The sequence below is a fragment of the Nymphalis io genome, chromosome 8, assembly GCF_905147045.1.
Source record: "Nymphalis io chromosome 8, ilAglIoxx1.1, whole genome shotgun sequence".
Taxonomy (NCBI): Eukaryota; Metazoa; Arthropoda; class Insecta; order Lepidoptera; family Nymphalidae; genus Nymphalis; species Nymphalis io.
Genome location: NC_065895.1, coordinates 11,198,911 through 11,220,777, shown reverse-complemented (window position 1 = coordinate 11,220,777; position 21,867 = coordinate 11,198,911). Strand labels below are relative to the sequence as shown.

Below are 21,867 nucleotides of genomic sequence, written 5' to 3'. Positions count from 1 at the left end.
TTCGTTCATTATTTTTAAAGAAAATTTTAATACCATCTTTATGTTAAGACGATCTCAAGTTTGTTGAATGTTTGCAAAGCGTTCCTTTTAAAGTTTTATTTGTAAATATATCATTAACAGTAGGAACAGTGAATTTACTAATTTTACATCGTACGTAGTAGTAGAGGATAGTCGACATGAGCGAGCCGGTACGTATAAAAGACATGTCCGCACGGGACAAGCTCGCCTGTCAGTTTACAAGTGAATTGTATTCAAAATAACCTATTCATGCTCTTCGTGTAATCCGCTATCAAATTCAATAAGCACACTATTAAAGACATCTTGCAAATGTGGTTCAAACCAGATTTACATTATTTGTCATTGTGTATATTTTGGAGAAATGAAAATAAAATATTAAATGAATTTATTAAATGTGTATGATTTCTGCTTTATGAACCCTTTCAGCTTGCAAGACATTAAAGTAAATTGTTACTAAACATTTCGTAGACCATCTAAACATTTTTATAATTGAATATAAAACAACACAAGAATTAAGAATTCTAGTAAATTTTTTCGTAATATTCACAACCAATCTTAATAAATTAACCCATTCGGCGGACAAAATAAACCAAAACTACTCAGTGGCAAGCACCACTGAATTTTCATGTGCTTAATTTGTGATTATAATTCATCTCGTGGTTTACGGTGAAGGAAAACATCGTGAGGAAACCTGCATGTGTCTAATTTCACTGAAGTTCTGCCACATGTGAATTCTACCAATCCGCATTGGAGCAGCGTGGTGGAATAAGCTCCAAAACTTCTCCTCAAAAAGAGGAGAGGAGGCCTTTAGCCCAGCAGTGGGACATTCACAGGCTGTTACGGTACGGTACGGATTAATAACAGTTATATGTAATATTATTAACAAGCATAGAGTATCTGACTTACTGCTTTTTTCGAATGAGGGTCAAGTGTTAAGAGTATAAGCTTTTTTTACAATTTTTTGTTTTTTTTTTATAAAAAAAAATGTATCTTGTACAAATTTTAAGCGAACCACGTAATTTAGCTCGATCGCTCTTCTTTAAAAAATTGGTATCTGGTACCCTGAACCAACACAAACCATTGCTGTAGATATCCTGTAGCACACACTTGAAAAAAATATTAAATTTTTCAATAACTATCAATATTAACAAACATTTTAATATAAAAAAATGAGTGCAATGATCAAGGATGAGCCTTTTTACAACTTGGAAAAAAATGTTTGCAATATTAATAATAATAGTAAAAATGTTGTTGTTGGTTTCAAATAAAACACATTTTATTTTTGCTATATATTACATCAAATCACATACATCGATACAACATTTTAGACAGAATCAAAAATAGGTATCTTTTGCTAACAGACATTTATCAAAGATGATTCTAAAACATAGTAATTGTACCCATTTGTTGTATTTGATACTTTGTAAATAAATCTATAATTCATTAGTTTATACTGAAAGTTCCTAAACGATGTTTTTTTTTTTTTTTAAATAAAGTATTTTAAAGCGTAAAATTAAGCTTTAAAACATATATGTAGCAATTAACTCTTAAACTAACTTTGAACTGTAAGTCAACACACTACATAAACTAATAGTTAAAATACCTACTACGTTCGATCTTGTTATATCGCTACAATCACATTTAACATCGATTTCTACTTTAACAACAGCATATTGAAGTGATATCAATTAAAAATTGTCCTACTGCCTATCCTGCTTGATTAATAAACAATACGAGTAACTAATATTCGGTAAACCGATATGTTTGATAACTCCATAAATATAATTAAAAGAAAAAACCAATAATTTTAAAATAAGAAATAAAAATATGGAACCTTTTTTTTTATATATTCAACTTCGATAATACAAAGTTGATATTTTGTAACACAAATAAATGCAATGCTTATAATATGTTGTATCTGTATTCATTACTCTATAGAATATCACAAATTAATTGACACAGAACCAAACCGAGAAAACAAGCAAGATAACCAGTATCGCGTCAGTGACATATTGACGAATGCAGCGCGAATATTATTATGATAAAGAGATTATAAAAACAAATTAAAATGAGTTTATAAGTTCATGGCAAATTCTTTGGATGATATATTAAAATTAGTTTATCAAAAAAAAAAAAAAAAAACGCGCGGCAAACGTCAATTCCTATAATAATCTATGACATCAAAATATTACAATATTGAGTATAAGTTTTGGAAAGACGTAGCGATACACGAGGCGGAGGAAGAAAAGATTCAACGGTCGTGGACAATCCCTTACCGATAATGTCCGAGATCAAATTTTTAGTAAATAATTTAATGCCCAAATATAATATTCTAACGTTCATTCGTTCACACATACACTAATAAACTAAATTCAAAGGACCCGGAACGAGTCGAGGCAAGTCTCTTGCTCTCTACAATATCATAATGAGTATAATTATTAAATTATGCTGAGATTTACGAAACCGATAAAAAGGTAAAAATATCAGTTTTATTTATATTAAAAAAAAAAAAAAAACTACAAAACGGACCATTGAATTATTTTTTTGCACCGTGAAGTATGAAAATAACTTTATTGGTAATATAAAAAAATAAATCAGCCGAATATTATAGTTTGTTCCATTTCATGAAACAAGTTCCTTGCGAAGGCTAATTGTTTTCTAAGCGACGTTATACAGTCTATAGGAAATCTCGATATTTTTTTTTCTCAATGTGGCACAAAAAATCCACTAATCAAAATTGTGCAGTCCAAATCTTTGGCAATACAACGATTACACAAGCCACGCTCAATATAACCCGCACACATAACTGCACATAAGCCAGGCAGATATAATTTACACGTACATTAGGGAGCAAAATAGCGCATTAGAAATAATATTAATACGTTACCACTAACAGCAAACTTTCAACATTATTGAATCGTTACAAAAATATAAGGAATGTTAAAACCAATCACTCGACGGGTATTACATAGAATAACAAAAAGATATATCATTAGAAGAACGCCTTTACAAATAGCAAGTCAAAGCTTCAAATTACATATTTCAACAGTCATATCACTAAATTGTACGATTATACAACAGATGTTTAAAATATTTAAGTCCTTACTTATAAATGTGGCTTAACGGATGATTAGCCAAACGATTCTGTCTTTTTCTTTCGAATGGCAAGTCACTAATGACAGAAAGAGAGGAAGCAGTGTTCAGCTAAACAGCCGCAGCGACGTTTATAAATATGAGATTAAAACAGACATTTAAAGACGAACTACTACAATCGAATATTTTCAAAAATTTAATATTTAAACATTTAATATAGTAAGTGTACTGAAGACTGTTCTCGCATTATTATTTATGGTGTTGTATGTTAGGAGTAAATGCTTTAACAATGTTATTTTTGACATTTTCCAAGAGAGATTATAGTACTTTTTTACTTTGCCCGATATTTTAGTCATTTATTTTTGACCTATTGGTTATATTTAAACTTCTAGCCCCAGCTTCTTTTTGAATTATTTAAAAAAAAAACTATAATATACTATACTTTTTTAAAGTATACTTTCAAAATTTCTTTTAAATTGAGCTTTACCATATCAAATTGATTTTGCTTGGATTGAAAATTAATCCACAGCTTTCGAAAAAATCAATTTACGAATAAACGTACATCATGTCTATAAATAAATATCAACGGTACTCTGGAAAACATAAGCATTATTTTTAATTAACAAATTCTTATTTTGTTAATTTTTTCTTTTAACAACGTTGAAATAGAATTTACTAAAAACACAATATTTACTGATGATATTCGCGGTTGTATTCGATTTGGTAGGGCGATGTTTCGAGCCGGTAGTGCGCTTAGTGCGGGTCGTGCGGGTACGGCGGTTGGTGCGGACGTTGTCGCCGCACGGTTCATTCGTTGCGCGGCTCGCGGGCGGGGCTCCAAGGCTGCACGGGTGGAGCCTCGTCGCATTCCGCGACGGTGCCGCCTTCTATAGACAGGCTGTTCAACAGCATTTCGAATAGCGTGTCCTGTGTAATAAAGTTATGTATGTTATTATGTTACGATGACGAGATTAAATAAAACTCAATGTAACTTCTCTGTAATTAAACAACAATAATAAATAAAAACCTCAACCACATATGTTGAAATGAGAAACGGCAGACATTAAATTGTTATTAAAGCTGTTATAATAAAGGCAAAGTTTCCTAAGTATCAAGTATCAAGAAACAGTGCTATAATTATTTATCAACAAAGATTGACATCATCCAAAGATTATATTACTATCACAGCGTGTTCACACGAATCAGTTTTAAATGATCAACTGCTAAATTGGAAGCAATTTGAATCGTCCGAAGGAACAAAAACTTTCAATTTGGTCAATTCAAGTTTCGTTTTTGATTCATGTCACTGATTGGCTCGGTGTTATATTTATGTTTAGTTGTGAACCAAAACATTTTTAATTAAAAAGTCAAATATTTCATTTATGTACTAACCGCATACAATAAAGCTTTTTTATGGTATTGGTAGGCGGACGGGCAAATGGGCTGCTTAATGTTAAGTGGTCACCACTGCAAATAGATATTGCCATTGTAGGAATTTCCGTGGAGTACCGGCTTAGAATAGTACTCCCCCAATCTCATCCCGTGGGTGTCGTAAGAGGCGACTGAGGGACGGGGAAAAGGGGGGATGGGCAGCAGCGTCCCCCCTCCCATAAACATCTTACCCCCTACTGCGCTCGCCAACACGCCTGCCCAGCGCGGCGAGTATGGGCAAACCCCTCCCTTAATGGCAGATGCGCCCAAAAAAAAGGCCCCCAGTTACCGGCAAGCCCGCTAGGCCCGACCAAGGTAGCGGTCGCGGTATCGGCAGGGCAGGGGGTGCTAAGAATCACCGGTTCACGGCAGGCTACCGTATAAAACGACTGAAAATGGCAACGTATAATGGACGCTCGATGAGGCTGGACCATCACCTCGCCGAATTAGAAGTAGAGTTAAGTCATATAAACTGGCATATACTGGGGTTATCTGAAGTCCGAAGACAGGGGGAGGACACGATAACTCTAGAGTCCGGTAACTTACTCTACTTCCGCGAAGGTGATAACCTCTCCCAGGGTGGTGTCGGTTTTCTTGTCAAAAAGGATCTCATTAGCAGCATTGTGGAAATCAGTAGTGTGTCGAATCGGGTAGCGTACCTTGTCCTAAAACTTTCCGACAGGTACTCCCTGAAGGTTGTACAGGTATATGCGCCAACTTCGACATACTCTGATGATGTGGTCGAAGCGATGTACGAGGACATCGCAAAGGCCCTCAACGACACCTCGAGGGCCCACTACAATGTTGTTATGGGAGACTTTAATGCTAAAGTGGGAGTACAAGATAGCGGTGAATCGAAAGTCGGACCTTACGACTTGGGCTGCAGAAATCACAGGGGGCAAATGCTGGTAAACTTTCTCGAAGCGCAGGGGCTTTTTTTTGATGAATTCTTTCTTTCAAAAGAAGCCTCAGAGGAGGTGGACCTGGCGAAGCCCCGATAACGTGACAAGGAACGAGATAGACTTTATCATTTCGAATAAAAGGCACATATTTAGAGATGTTTCAGTGATCAACAGGTTTAATACCGGAAGTGATCACCGCTTGGTTCGAGGCACTCTAAATATCAACTTAAAAGCCGAAAGATCGAGAATGATGAGGTCTACTCTCCGACCTACCATGCTCCAAGCTGCTCAAGGCTCCGAAAAGTTCCAAATGGAACTTCAAAATCAATTCACCGCGTTGGAAACCATAAGCAGCATTGATGAGAGAACCGACACGCTGGTCAAAATACTGCAAAACACATACCGCAAGTGTTTTCCGCCACAGAGAAGAGACAACGCACCAAAACTCTCTGCTGAGACACTCGAGCTCATGAGAAAACGACGAGAACTACCATCGTTTTTGTCAGATAAGGCCTTAAACCGAACAATAAAAACGCTGACGCGACGCGATCTCCGACGCTCCAATACCCGTGCCATCAAGGCTGCGATTGAGCAAAATCGGGGATCGAAAGTGTTCGCTCGCAAGTTTGGGAGGCCGCGTCTGACAAAACTTAAAACTGAAAATGGTGGGGTCGTTACCTCTAGGCCTGAGATTATCGGAGAAGTAGAGAGGTTTTATGGGCAGTTGTTCTCTTCAAGATCGGATAAACCCGTGGGAATCAGTATTGATGACCAGCGCGCCCCTCTTATGCGCCATTACTCCGAGGAGCTCCCGGTCGTTGACCAAGGAGAGATTAGGGCGGCTCTAGAACAGCTTAAAAACAACAAAGCTCCGGGAGATGACGGAATCACAACAGAGTTGCTTAAGGCAGGCGGGACTCCGGTCCTGAAAGAGCTAGCAAGCCTCTTTAATTCCGTCATCCAACATGGCAAGACCCCGGAAACGTGGAGCGGGAGTGAGGTGGTACTGTTTTTCAAGAAAGGTGATAAAACCCTCTTGAAAAACTACAGACCAATCTCCCTCCTGAGTCACGTGTATAAGCTGTTCTCAAGAGTCGTCACGAACCGTCTCGCCAGACGACTTGACGAGTTCCAGCCCCCAGAGCAAGCCGGCTTTCGATCAGGCTACAGCACCGTGGACCACATCCTTACTGTTCGGCAGATTGTGCAGAAGACCGAAGAGTACAATCAGCCGCTGTGTATGGCATTTGTGGACTACGAGAAAGCCTTCGACTCCATCGAAACCTGGGCAGTGCTCGACTCATTGCAGAGATGTCATATCGATTGGAGATATATCGAGGTACTGAGATGTCTGTACAACGCCGCTACAATGACTGTCCACATCCAGGACTGTAAGACGAAGGCGATCCAACTGCGCAGAGGGGTGAGACAGGGGGATGTAATATCCCCGAAACTGTTCACCAACGCGTTGGAAGACGTTTTCAAAACGCTGGATTGGACTAGGTATGGAGTCAATGTAAACGGCGAGTACATCTCACACCTTCGATTTGCCGACGATATCGTCATCATAGCAGAGTCGCTGGAACAACTCACCGAAATGCTGCGTAGCCTAGGCGAGTCTTCCCGGTGTGTCGGTCTCGGTATGAACTTGGACAAGACCAAGGTCATGTTCAATAGGCATGTCGTGCCGGGACCGATATACGTCGAGGGGAAACCTCTCGAAGTTGTTAGTGAATATACCTACCTAGGACAGATAATACAAGTCGGTAGGAACAACTTCGAGAAGGAAGCCGATCGAAGAATTCGCTTGGGATGGGCAGCATTTGGCAACCTTCGTCAAGTCCTCAAGTCGTCTATACCGCAATGTTTGAAGACGAAAGTCTTCAACCAATGCGTCTTACCTGCCATGACATACGGTGCCGAAACGTGGACACTAACTGCGGGACTAGTCCACAAATTCAAAGTCGCTCAGCGTGCTATGGAGCGAGCTATGCTCGGAGTATCTTTGAAGGATAAGATCAGAAATGAGATTATCCGGAAAAGAACCGGAGTCACCGACATAGCTTGCAAAATTAGCAGGCTGAAGTGGCAGTGGGCTGGTCACGTATGTCGTAGGACCGATGGCCGTTGGAGCAGACGAGTCCTAGAGTGGAGACCGCGAATCGGCAAGCGCAGCGTAGGGCGCCCTCCAGCCAGGTGGACCGACGACCTTAAGAAGGTGGCGGGCACCAACTGGATGCGGAAGGCGGAGGACAGGGAGCTTTGGCGCACCTTGGGAGAGGCCTATGTTCAGCAGTGGACAACGATTGGCTGTTGATTGATTGATTGAGGAATTTTAACCATTCCTTTCATAGCTAATGCAACACCAACCATAGGAACGAAGTTGTTATGCTCTTGTGATTGTAATTACACTGGCTCACTCACCCGGAACGCAACAATATGGGTGTGGGTGGTACCTACCCAGACTGGTTTACACAAAGCCACCGAACTTCGGATTATTATAGCAGATTGGATTAGTTATAATTTCATCAATTCTCAAATTAAGATATAAATATCATACAAATAAAAATATTATAAACTGGTACGATTCCAACTATCACAGCACAAAATTTTCAAAGTTAAAAGCTAAAAAATTAGCTTGTGTTTGATACAACCCCAAATAAAATGTACAGGTGCACAAACATAACGTAATAAAAATATTTCTCTTATTTCGTGGAAAATGTCCCAAATATGTCGTTCATTCTATGGCAAACAAATTTTAAAGTACCTGTCACTCGTTCGACTCGTTTACTTTACGGACTTTCCAAAACAAATGGTGGTCGTTTAAAATCGACCCATATGAACCCGTTTTCGAACACAGAATCAAACATAAGCGCGTGCAGTAAGTAAAGTGAGTAGGGCGGCGGTAATTACGTTGTAGTCGAGAATGACCTCGACGTCGTCGGTGTCGCTGAGCGAGGAGGCGGACGGCCAGTACACCTCGCGCAGCGCGCTGGCGCCGCCTGCGTTCGCCCAGCCCAGCCCTGCGGACACACGAGCGGTAAGGGGCCTGCTAGCTTACTTACAGCTAATGCGAAACACTTGTTATCCAGTGGCATTACGAACTACGAGGATACGTTATGTTATATAACTTATTCTCGTAGTATTCCACTTCCACAGTACTATCAAATATGGCGAAACAGGTTAAAAACCACGGCATGAAATATATTAGGGTATAAAATTTAGCTATTCGATTTAACATTCTATAATAGATTATAGAACCTTTCTACATAATAATGGAAAGCGAGTAGAGGCGAATAGAATAAGGTCGATTCTCCATTTGACTAGGCTGATGGTTTGCCAATTTACTATATATATATATGTTTATGACGTAGAGTACATTGTCAACGATAAAAAAAGGTATAAGAAAAATGTGAATAAGCTAACCCGGAGGCGTGTCCCGCTGCAGCTGGCCGGGCGACAGCGGCGGCGCGCGGGGGGCGCGGGGCGGGCGGCGCGCGGGGCGGGGCGCGCGGGGCTGCGCGCCGCCCGCCGCGCGCGCCGGCGCCTCGCCCTGCGACGACGTCGACCAGTTGCGCTTCGGCCCTGGGCGCAAGCGGAACGATAAGATGAGAGATTGAACTCAATATATTATAATATATAACATTTTTCCACTCTTTTAGTTTACATCTCCCATCAATGATAACTAACCGGTTCTCGAGCTCCTCGAGCACTTGGGCGTCAGACCGTTGATGCGCATGAGGTTGAGCAGCAGCATGTCGGTGTGCGCGGACGTGGAGAACTGCGGGTCGTCGTGGCGCGCGGGCGAGGGCGGCACGACGGGCAGGTGCGTGTGCAGGTACGAGTGGTAGGAGCCCTGCGCGGCGGCGTGCGGGGTCACGTGCGGGGTCACGTGCGGGTGGGAGGGCGTCTGCGCGGTGGTGTGCGCCGCGTGCGGAGCGTGCGCGGGCGACAGCGGCCCGTCGCTGCCGGCCGGCGTGACCCCGCGCCCGTGCACGGCGGACAGCAGGCGGCTGAGGATGTCGCCCGCGTCGTTGGAGCGTCCGCCGCACGCGCCTTCTATGTCATTCTCCCCTATTAAATGGGTAACGCCCAATTACAACGATTATTATATTGACAAAATCTTATTAATTCTCTAGTTATGAATAACTTACTCTATTAAGATTCAATCGTTTGATTAAAATTCAATGTCTACACTATAGTATAATAATTTAATGTCATGTTTAACCACTAACGGAGCCACTTCTATCATTATGGAGCTGTCATTTGGAAGAAGAAGACATATGACCATTTAATTAATTCACCCACTCAACAAGATTTATAGTTAAAGCCACTTAGTAAGTTACTCAACTACTGTTAAGACATTTCATTTCACGGTTAAATATTTAAGAAATATATAAACTAACTTTAGACTATTACAAATAGATAAATTATTTAATGTAAATTCAGTTACTTACTGGAAAGATGAATAATGTACTGTGTCAGTAATGTAAACGATTTGTAAAATTAAAATATTTATTATGTTACAAGTACGAACAACTTTATAAACAAAAAAACTAAACAAGACAGCTCGGGTAGGCACTATTTTTTAATTTATTATTATAGATATTTTTTACAGCCTGTTGCTTTCTAATAAGTATCTGCATTGTTTTTCTCTTCTTTAATTTATCATTTATATGAAGTATAGATTATCAAAAAAAAAAAAAAAACAAAAAAAAACATTTCTTCCCTTTAAATTATACCCTGTACACTTTCAAGATTAAAATATATACTTAAAACTTGTTGTAACTTCAACGATGATCATTATATGTAGTAGCAAGTCTTCGAGTATTTACTTTTAGTATCTTTGTAAAACATGCTGTTGAATAAAAAAAAAAAACCGCTGTACACGTAAATGCCTAGCTTAATTTTTATTGTAACAATTTTATTTCGTACATTTTAACAAGTAGTAATAACATTATTAATTTTTAAAATTACGAACAAAAATAAATAAATGCATTTTAATAGCGATATTTTAGTATTAAAATATTTGGTATTTGCTCAAAAAAACCCACGCAATTATTATATCTTGTTATTTAAGATAATATCAAAGTGTTGACTAACTTCACCATATTTACACCAAATTAATTTCGAATACTAGCTTTTTCATTTTTAGATAGACTTGTATAAACATAAATTGGGATCTTTGTCTTAATGACCTTGAATAAATTAAAAACGATTATTTTGACTCGAAAGTGAACAGGGTATAAAAAAATAATAATATATAATCGTCGACCTAAATTAAACAGCAAAATTTCATTCCAGTTGGATATGAATACATCAAGTGATAATGTCGATAGTGTGTCTCGGCAATGTTATTGACGATGCAGTGTCAGGTGTCAGCGATCAGTGGAGTAGTGTCCGCGAGCGTGTCGCAGGCGGTAGGGGCGGTAGGAGCGCGCGGCGCGCGGGCGGCGGGGGGGCGGCGCGGCGCGGGGCGGGCGGGGCTCGCTCGCGCACCACGAGCAGCTGTCGGAGGAGCGCTCTGCGGGCGGACAGGGATGGGTGGGGCGGGGAAGGATTAGGGTCCCGGCGCACGGGCTCGACGGTAATATTATGTTACCGAAGTGAGTTTGTGATCACTGATGATAATAAATTTGATCTTTCAAGTTTGTTTTTATATACGATGAGATGATTACCTGACATAGTTTCTTCGTCGACGTCGTTTTCCTCGTTGGAGATCTCGTCAGTGTGATTTGTGTTGCTTTCATCTATGAAACCGTCCAACTCACTGAACATAAGATCCTGAAGATGAAATGAGTATCAAATTGAGACGAAAATAGCAGAATATAAATAATTTCTATATGTATATAGTTTTATACATATATTTACTCACTCCAGTGTCACTGCTCGACTCGGAGACGGGTTGGGTCACAACGGGTTGAGGGCTAGCGGAATCCCCGGCAGACTCTTCAGGCTTTGCTGCTCCTGGTTCACCGTTGGTGCTGGTTGTGCCATTCAGCTCTGGAGACGATAACGACGAACATAATACAGTAGTGCTAGTGGTGCTCGCTTCTGTCACTGGTGTACTTGCCACTGCTGAACATTAAAAATATATATGTAATTGATTTCAGTAATTATAAATAAAATTACATAAATTAGAAGTTCTATATTACAAGATAAACTGTCATAATCATTTTTTGCCGTTAATTAGCTGGATAAATATTACCGTCGGTCATTTTAATCAAAGTTATCGAGGGCCTGGGCACGTACCGACGAGCGGTGACTCCGCAGGTCGGTCGAGGCGCGCTCGAGGTCGCACTGGGCGACCGGGCGCGGTCGCGCTCAACAGCGTGTGCAGGCTCACCAGCGCCAAGTTATCGGCGCCCTGCAGAGAGCTCGCAGACCTGTAATTATACATTTCACCATTATATCATATGATGTGACAATTTCAATACGGATTAATATAGTCAGGAGCTGTTAAGCTTCGGGTTAAGTCATGTTAATGCTGGTCAGTACCCACGGTAGCATGCGAAAGCGATCCCGTGGCGCTCCTCGTCAAGACGGAAAGGGTACCGCTGGTTTTTTAGTGGGTATTCCGATGTTCGGGGCGCACTCGGCGCCTTGGACACCGGCGAGCCCCACATAACCCCCCACTGTTCCCGTGGGGGAAACGCGTAATGAGTTTTTCCAGGGTTAAAAAAAAAAGGAACGGTCGGTACCTGGACGTGGAGGGCATGTTGTAGGGCGAGTCGAGCGCGTGCTGCGCGGCGTTGCGGGCGCGCTCGGCCGCGAACTCGGCGCAGCACACGCCGGGCGCGGGCGGCTCCTCGTACATGGCCGTGTTCAGCAAACCTGCGCGGCGCACGAACATCGCGGGCAAACACATTAGTGCGCAACTGTGATTATTTCAACTTGAGAGAAGAGCTGTTCGTGCATTTCGTTATCTAAGACCTAGGTCTCCTTTATACTAATACAACAAACTATAAACGTAACTCCAGCACACCATACCGCATCTCAATCATTACTCCTATAAACATTTGTATCAAAAATTTGACAAAAAATAAACGATAGTGAATCTTACTCGGACTAGTCAGCCGCTGCCCGTTCAGAATGCTCGGCGGCGCGTTGAACTTCCACTGGTTCCCGAAGTGGGGCGGTTCTGGGAAGCTGTTCCCGTCCACGGGATTATTCTGCGCCGGGTTGTCCTCCCCCGTGCCCCCCGCCGCCTGTGACGTCACCGCGCTGGGCGGGCTCGCGCGCGTCGCCGTCATCGAGTTGCGAGACATCTCCAATGTCAAACGCTAGAACATTTCAAGCAACAGTTTATAACCAAATAATCAATCGACTTGTCAACATAAATATGAATAGAATGCATATATAAAAAAAACAATGAAGTTTGTCTTAAGGCTGTTTGTATTATTACCTCCTTGAGATCATTAATCTGCAGAATGTGCTGATTCTGCATTGTAATCAGCTGGTTGATATACCACTGCTGATCGCGACATCGCTGATAAAACGTTGGCGGGCGAACTTGGAATCTAAAAGATATAACTGTGATAAAATATTCTGTGTTCAAGATAACCTGGAAGGTAAACAATATTATATATAGCAAACAATAATTTATAACTTCTATGCTCCGCAATAAAAAATATATTAATGAAAATTATCGTATCGTCGTGTTGTTTAAACACAAAAATAAATACATGAAACCCCGCTAGATGTGGACCGTTGTAGTGTGCCGTACCTCAAAATGAGTGTGTCCGTGTCGGGATTCAGATATCCCTCGCTGGCGAGCAGGTCGAGGCGGAAGAAACGATTGTATCCCCAGCACTCGCCCACCTCGAAGTCCGACGCGAACTCGCGAACGATGTTCTTGGACGGGTCGCGGGACACCTGGTGCAGCATCTCCACTCGATACTCGTACCTGGTGCGATTAATTCATGAAATTGATGCGAACGCAGCCGACGAATCATTCGTGACGAATGATCACGTCTCATTTGCTATACACAGACTAAACAAAAATAATGAATTAAAAAACAAAACGGATATAAAAACATACATAACTGCAAATATTTCTAACAATAAATATTAATTGAACTTTAAGATCTATTAAAACAAGTGATGTGCCTATCATAAATTTACTATTTGTATCACGTGTCGAAATTTCTCAATTTTATTTTTTATTTTTAATGATGATATTCGACCAGCATTTTTAATGACCAAACTTTTTTTATGACTCGGTAACTTTCGAATGATATAAAGGGAAATTTCCTTTTTTTATAAAAAACTAAAATATTTATTGTCGTACACAATTATAAATAGAGATAATAAATACATAATATATGAACTTTGTATGTATATACATATACGTATATATCTTTGTGTGATGATATTATTCTAGCAAGACGATTATAAAGTATAGATCTGTTCAGCTACAATGCTTCAGCCAGGAAGAATTTTAATATTTTAAGCAGAAGCATAGAGGCTTGAATGATTTAAACAACTAATAGAAAGTTAAAAAAGATATGTTGTTTAGAACAATAGTTCGTTTAATGGGAGACAACAAAGTATGATTTTTTTGATTATAATGAATTTGTAAACAACAATAGTGTACATGGTATCATGAATGTTTACAATGATAATATACTTTTAACTTAAATCTTAATATAACGCTTTAACACAATTGAAGTAATGGATTACAATTTTCGTTGACAAGACAATTACGTTACGTTACGAACTCCAACAGATATGTAAATCACGAACCCAACAAATGTAACAAGGTAAGCTTTACTGTAATTTTTTTCTTATACAGTTTAAATTTTTCTTTATTAAGTATTATAAAAAAGTTAATTAAGCAATTTATAAATTAGTCACTTCAGTTGTGTTAGAGCATAGAGTGACAATACAATCAGCGAAATCAGCACACAGAAGTCGAAGTTCGGTAGGAACCGGCATGCTGCACACAGATCTGCCATACTACTGCTATATAATGCTCTCCGACTCACCTCTTGCCTACCCTGAATACAGCAGCGATTGTAATCACGAAACACTTTGTTACTACACTTTGATTTATTCTGATGTCAATTGATATATAGCCAATTTATATAATTTACTTCAAGTTATCATTTTTAATAATCATTATTAAAACAATATGCAATCGTTTTTAACACACAGCGTATTCCAATCACGGGAGGCGTAGAGAAAAATAAACAATTTTGACATTGAATTGACGTAATATAATTGGCCGAGATCTTAAATAATCTGTGGTATTCATTATGGATTTATGAAAAAAAAAATGCGTTTAAAATGTCGGTGAAGTTAGCGGAACTTCGGAAGTAAAATTATAGTGCATAATGGTAATGATAAAATATATAGTTAATATATAGTAGTATTTACAGTAACAGCCTGTTAATGTCCCACTGCTGGGCTAAGGCCTCCTCTCCCTTTTGAGGAGAAGGTTTTGGAGCTTATTCCACCACGCTGCTCCAATGCGGGTTGGTAGAATACACATGTGGCAGAATTTCAATGAAATTAGACACATGCAGGTTTCCTCACGATGTTTTCCTTCACCGTTAAGCACGAGATGAATTATAATCACAAATTAAGCACATGAAAATACAGTGGTGCTTGCCCGGGTTTGAACCCACGATCATCGGATAAGATTCACGCGTTCTAACCACTGGGCCATCTCGGCTTTTTTAATAGTATTTATATAGTAGTATTTATTAAGTTGTATTATTAATAAACTATAGCAGATATTAGCAAACTGGCATGAATTATGAAAATCTAAGGTTTTTTAATCTTTAGTCCTCCTCCGGTTGGAATATGCTATAGGTATGGAAAATTAGTAATCGGAATATGATTTATATATTAAATTATAGAAATGTAAATAATTAATTAGGACCATTTTGAGTAAGTATAGTTAAAGAATCAGCCGTCAGGGGTACCAGGCGAGCAGCACTCACTTGGAGGTCTCGGGCAGGCCGGCGCTGAGCTCGAGGAACACGGACAGGTAGTTGCCGCGCACCACGCCGTTGCCGTCGGGGTACACCTTGAGGCGCCAGCACAGGCCGTTGACGTGCAGCGGCGCCGAGTACACGGGCGCCGCCGCGTGCTGCAGCTGCGTGAAGCCGACCAGCGGGAACGTGCTGCTGTCGTAGCTCGGCACGATCTCGCTGAGGGGGGTATGAACGATGCTTGTTAACGTCTATCAATGATAAATAATATAATATTTTGTATCGTAACCAAGCCTATTTTTTTTATAGAGTAGGAAGGCGGACGAGCATAAGGGCCACCTGATGGTAAGTGGTCACCAACACCCTTAGACATTGGCATTGTAAGAAATGTCAAACATCGCTTACATAGCCAATTCGCCACCAACCTTTGGAACTAAGATGTTATGTCCCTTGTGCCTGTAATTACACTGGCTCACTCACCCTTCAAACCGGAACACAACAATATCAAGTACTGCCGTTTCGCGGTAGAATATCTGATGAGTGGGTGGTACCTACCCAGACGAGCTTGCACAAAGCCCTACCACCAGTAAAATTAAGTCCTGAGCAGGTATCACCCACTCATCACATATTCAATCAAATCATATTGTTGTGTCCCAGTTTGCATGGTGAATGAGCCAGTATACAGGCACAACAGACAAAATATCTAAGTTCATAGGTTGGTGGCACTTTAGCGATTTAATTGTTAATATTTCTTACAGTGCCAATGTCTATGGGCGATGAGATCTAATTACCATCAAGTGGCTCATTTGTGAGTCTGCTTACCTAATTTAAATAATAAGACATATTTTGTTTTTTTTTTTATATTTATTTTGTTTACAATCCATTACTAAACGGCCACTAAAAAGTTATTTCAGTTATAAATTAATTATGTAATTAAATTAACATATTTATATATGAAAGTCATAGCAGCTATAATATAAATGGCTTGTATCCTAGTTTTATATGAAACTTCATTAGATTTCAAGTCACAATGCCAACAGCTAAGTGTAATCCTTACGTTTACCTACATTACTGTGACACTATCTACATATTAAATGTGAAAGTAGGTAAAGTACTCGCCTGTGGAAATCGGCCGGTACGGGCGCGGAGACAAAACTGGCCATCGGCTTCCTGCGAACTTGGTGAATCATTTTCGATAGATCCATGCTCTTCGCAATCAGTTCAGATCTGCGGAAATTTTAACGGAAAATTAATAAAGTTTATTTATTTTGACGACATCTTTGGTATAGAAATACCAACCAGGGTTTGAACTCTGGTACTGTGTCCTTATAAATAGCTTATAAGGAGGCATATCCAGAGTTCAAACCCCGGTCTGGACCAAAAAATTGTATCATTAATGGGTTTTTCCAGAGCGGTAAGGTGGAAGTAATTACATTCTTTTGTTTTGGAAAATACGTAAAGTCGTTGGCCCTGCGCCTGAGCTCTTTCCAATCGTGTCGGATTTGCCAACTCATTAGGTTACGAGACGATTAGTGGAAGTATTTTTGTTAACACATTTAGGTTTTCTCACAAAGATTCTCTTCAAAACCAAGCTTGATATGAACATTCATACCCAAATTATCCGTACTGGCGATCTTCGATCAAGATCAACAACAGGGGACCAGCAAGTAAACAAAAGACATGTTTGCCAGTTTTTTTTAAATCAACTTGAAATATAATAAAATGTTGTGAACAACGGGACGAATTCATACCTAGTGCTGGAATGCAATTGGTGCTCAATCTCTTGCAGGAGATGCTCGAGCTGCTCCGTCTCCTGGGTGAGGCCATTCTTCTGTCCCATCAGGGTCAGCAGCTTAGCTTTAAGCGCGGAGTCCAGCCGCGATATCATAAGCTCTACGGCGTTTCGGATCTCACGGACACGCTCGTCCTTCGCAGCGCGCACGGATTCGACATTACGTTCCTTGAAAGATTGATTTTATGTAAGATTGGAAATATATGGTACTTTAAATTTAATTTAATAAGACAGACACGCATTGATACACCTGGTATTGAGTAGTTATCTTTGCCGAGATGTTAAAATATAATATATTACTTCATTTTTTGCGACAAAAAATAAACAACTTTGACGTGGTAACATTGTTTCGATATCTTGAATAACCTATGATGTTCATTATAAATTCGTAAATAAATAATTTTAAAAGTCAACAAAGTTACTACCGAAGTTGGAAGTTTAGAAGTTAAATTAAAGTTGATATAAGTAGTTAAGTGGAATCGTTTTGCATTATTTACAAAGATATGTTAATCAGGAACTGACTGCCTCGTTGGTCTAGTGGCTTGATGTAAGGCCGCAGATCCGGAGGTTCTGGATTCAATTCCCAGGTTGGAAATTGGAAGTGTGTACACTCCCATGCCTCGGAAAGCACGTAAAGCCGTTGGTCTGGCGCCTGAACTCTTTCCGGTCGTTTCGGATTGCCGTCCCATCGGGTTGTGAGAATTAGGGAAGAGAGTGCACCTGTGTTTGCGCACACACTTGTGCACTATAATATCTCCTGCGTAGTTAGCTAGATTACCCTTGAAATGGGCCGCTGTGGCCGAAATCGTTCTGGAGGACATTAATCAAGACTGCATAATATAGCAAATATATTATCTTTACTCCTTCTTCGATTGGAATAGGCTATTCACTGGCTCACTCACCATTCAAACACAATAATACTAATGTCAAGTCTTAGAATAACTTCAGGCAGGACTGTTTTAAACCGTATTAGGCGTAGTAAATACTTTTATAATAAGGTATGTGTAAAAATGTATGTATAAATGTGTGTTATAATTGACTTTCAATTTGTCAACGCAAGCCGCCACAATTTAATTAATATAATACGACGACAGAAATGAAAATAAATACCGTTTTTGCACATTTTTAAAAATTTGTTTATCATTTGTTTGGTCATTGTGTTCTTCAGTCGGGCAATAAAATTTTAGGGATAAAATGACTTGTTTACTTTTATATACTTTTTTAATTATCCAAAAATGAAATGTCCGATCTATTTATGAAGTTGGAGCTCGACTCTCGAGTTTCTATTATAAGGTTCCGCAGATACTTTTAAACTAGCCTATTAATAAATTTAAATTAATAATCAATTACTTTACATACTTTAAACCGTGGAATTAGAATAAATAATAAATTCAATTACATTTCATTAACATGTCTATGTAAATTGAGTGGAGAGTTGCTTTCGATTTTTCTACGTAGAATCTACATTTCGAAACGGCCGTAGCTTCACTATTCATTCAATACTGTAGATGACTTTTCAAAAGTGCTTTTATGAGCCTATAATTTAATAAACGATATTTTAATTTCTATTTAATGGAAACGAAATTAATATAGTTAAATCGTTTCATTTTTGGACAAAATTGCCAGCCAAACACGAAAAGAGATATCTGGCATTATAAGTTTTTTATAATATCGCAAAGTAGTAACAGAACTGTTGCATCATAAAATATTGTTGATGTTCATCCAAGCGCATTAGACGTTCATAAATGCCAAAAGTGGTTTTCAAAGTTCAGATCCCGTAATTTTGATCCAAATTGAGTATCGATCAGGACAATTAACAATTTTAGACAATAACGTATTACGGACAGCAACGAAAGCGAATCAGTGTTAGACAATAAAATAATTATCAATCATTCTTAGCCAATCTTCTTAGACCATCTAAGCTGTCATGGAAAAATACAAAACCAATAATACGAAAATAATTACCAAAAATGCAATAAGCATTGGCCGAATTAATCACCTCGAAATAATTGATTTCAACACAGTCAATTAATGATTCCGAGAATCATTAATTGCATCGATTTTTTTTATCTTTAAGTAAATTAATGGCGTTTGCTAATGAAACTGCATTCATCTTTAACACGATAATTGCACGATCGCACTGCGCATGACGGGCCCCGGACAAAAATAATGATTTGCGAGGTGCGAGTTATTGCGCCATCGAATTACAATTTATTCAACAATTTTAATATTAGAACGCTTTTTATGTGACCAAATCTTCTGACTGATCTTCTTAATAAATGCAAAATGCCACGTATTTTCGTCAAAAAACAAATTGGTTTTTTTATACGATCCGGCTCCGAAAACTTGCACAATATATGACAAAAGATTATAGATACCGAGGATTGTTAAAAAGTATATATTTGTTTGAAAAAAAATGATGAAATAGATTAATTAAAAATTAATATTAGTAATGCAATATCAAGAAGAGCTTGTTTTAGTTCTTTTTTTTTATATAAGACTACCCACCCACTTAAGAACTGGGAATTGCAAAGGCGGCGAAAATACGCACAATAGCTTCGATCTTACTGCCAGTACAGTAAATATAGCGACAATATTATGAGACTGACATGCTCATCAAATGGACCAAAGCTACAATTGCTCTAAGGTAAATTTGTATATTACACCGATAGGAAGAAAACTCGCAAATAACATCTGGATCAATGAAGAAGTCATAAATACTAAAAACAACAGACTTAAGTCTACAGCCAACGAAATGTTAATAGATATTGATTAATTAGGCCATGTACTTTATGTAATACAATGAATGTAATAAATAAAGTAAAAAAATCCATTGTGATGCTTCTTTTTATTAAAAAAATTCTTTAAAAAAGAATAAAACAATTGTCCCACAACTGGACAAAGAGCAACTCCTCACATAAACAAAAAGTTTATAACACTTGCACTTTAGTGAAGTTTGATAGATATTTTAATAAGATTCAAGATATTTACATAATATACTCATTAGATGATTAATTATAGAATAAGGATAATTTTACAAAGTAAAAATCAATCATACCATATTTACATATATAAATAAACATTGTTACTGGTGATAGACACAGGAAATACAGATATTACCATTTACGACTTAATTTATTACAAATACCTAACAAATATATCATAGTATTGTGTACTTACCACATCCTGTACGAGACTTATGAGCTCCATCAGCCTACGTCGCAGCTGAGCCACTTCATCTCTTATCTGAGTTACATGTTGCTCATACACCTCTTCCAATGGTTTAAATGTGTGGCCCGAGTGTGTGCCACCCCATAAAGCACACTGATGACATATACAGCGACGGCATGTCCAGCAGTAGACAGTTAGCCTCTCTTGATGTGTCGGACATCTGTTTTAAAAATTATTTGTTTCATTCTTTGTCTAAACTTAAATCAAAGTAGTAAATTAACAGTCTATAAATGTCCAGTGCAGGTGGGTTTAGGCCTCCTGTCCTTTTAAGGAGAATGTTAGGATTACTAAACTGCTCCAATGCAGGTCCGTGATTACCTAACAATGTTTTCTTTCGCTGCTAAGCACAAGTTGACTTTATATTTACAAATTAAGCACACGAAAATCAGTACTGCTTGCTCGACTTTGAACATGTAACCTTCAGTTAAGTTTAACATGTTCTAACCACTGGGACATCTCAGCTTAACACGGCATTAAAACAATCCAAAGTAATTAAAATGCAATCTAAATTCAAATAATTGCTTTGATTTTTCTAAAATCTAATAATTGAATTCTGTAATCTTATTCCTTTTGTCCATAAGACCCTTTGTTACAATTTCAAATTTTACAAATTTTGGAAACCTTAAATACCTGTCCCGAAAACTTTCCCTTTGACAAGCGGAATTTGTTTGTTGCATAGTTTCGATTTGCTGTGTAACTTCTTCCACCCAACGACAGTTTACGAGCTCATGGAGGTGCAAAGCGGCACGACAATGTGGACACTGGGATCTCTGCTCCGTAAGCCATCGTCGCACACAACCGTAGCAACAAAGTTTCGAACAATGAGGACACAGATGTGCATCCACCAGCTTCTCCATACAGATGAAGCACCGGAACACCTCCGCCAATGTCTGTAAACCCCATAATCATCGATCCACCTCACACTCAGGTCAAGTTTATCTAACTGTCAACGGAAAGTAGGGCAAATCGATTTACCTCGACGATCTGCTCCTCGCCATTTCCATTCGCTTTTTCTCCCCTCGAAGCCATATTTTGGATTAACTTGCCGTATCATGGAGTCAACGTATCATTCACCATAATTTAAACATATTTTATATTTTTAAGTAAGGAAAAAGACATGTTTCGCAATGCAAGCGTCAACAACAAGAAACCAACTACTTCCGTGTTCGAATCTTGATTCTCGATCGAAATCAAAATAAAAACAAAATATCTGAGTTGCTATATTATCTGATTAAGTTTCCCGAGACAATCATTTTTTCTAAAATAGTTTAACAGATTTCAATAAATTAAATGAATTACAAAATAATTTACGTATCTTATAATATGAAATAAGCATATTCATATTCTCGTAACTACATAAACACTTTTCCGTTAATATTTATCACACTATTATTTAAATTAATAATGGTTTAATTTGCCCCACTAGTGGGAAAATGTAGTTTTTCTTTTTGTTAAATGTATT

At 38.7% G+C, this 21,867-nt stretch overlaps 1 protein-coding gene across 5 annotated transcripts; it reads right to left on the bottom strand.

Annotated features, from left to right (window-relative positions):
* Positions 1–1,292: 1,292 nt before the first annotated feature.
* On the bottom strand, positions 1,293–21,842 carry LOC126769959 (E3 ubiquitin-protein ligase TRIM37-like). Of its 5 annotated transcripts, none has more exons than XM_050488996.1 (18): positions 21,381–21,842; positions 21,036–21,295; positions 20,355–20,565; positions 17,134–17,342; positions 16,502–16,609; positions 15,392–15,601; positions 14,432–14,443; positions 13,171–13,350; positions 12,850–12,964; positions 12,508–12,727; positions 12,146–12,278; positions 11,697–11,830; positions 11,320–11,522; positions 11,123–11,228; positions 9,135–9,518; positions 8,871–9,029; positions 8,358–8,467; positions 1,293–4,038 (listed from the first exon to the last, which is right to left on the bottom strand). In XM_050488996.1, exons 1-18 carry the CDS (start codon positions 21,432–21,434, stop codon positions 3,919–3,921), a joined length of 2,928 nt encoding a protein of 975 aa, XP_050344953.1. In that variant the 5' UTR covers positions 21,435–21,842; the 3' UTR covers positions 1,293–3,918. The 5 variants fall into 5 exon arrangements, with proteins under 5 accessions (XP_050344953.1, XP_050344955.1, XP_050344956.1 ...); XM_050488998.1 differs by having other exon boundaries at positions 8,376–8,467; XM_050488999.1 differs by having other exon boundaries at positions 11,320–11,447.
* Between the last annotated feature and the right edge of the window lie 25 nt (positions 21,843–21,867).

Bases quoted from the DNA above. Each gene is read 5' to 3' on its own strand.
- LOC126769959 (XM_050488996.1), bottom strand. From the start codon at position 21,434: ATGGCTTCGAGGGGAGAAAAAGCGAATGGAAATGGCGAGGAGCAGATC. The intron at 21,296-21,380 runs GTAAATCGATTT...TGGGGTTTACAG, and splicing joins GCGAGGAGCAGATCGTCGAG to ACATTGGCGGAGGTGTTCCG. The intron at 8,468-8,870 runs GTTAGCTTATTC...GTGTGTCCGCAG, and splicing joins GCAGCGGGACACGCCTCCGG to GGCTGGGCTGGGCGAACGCA.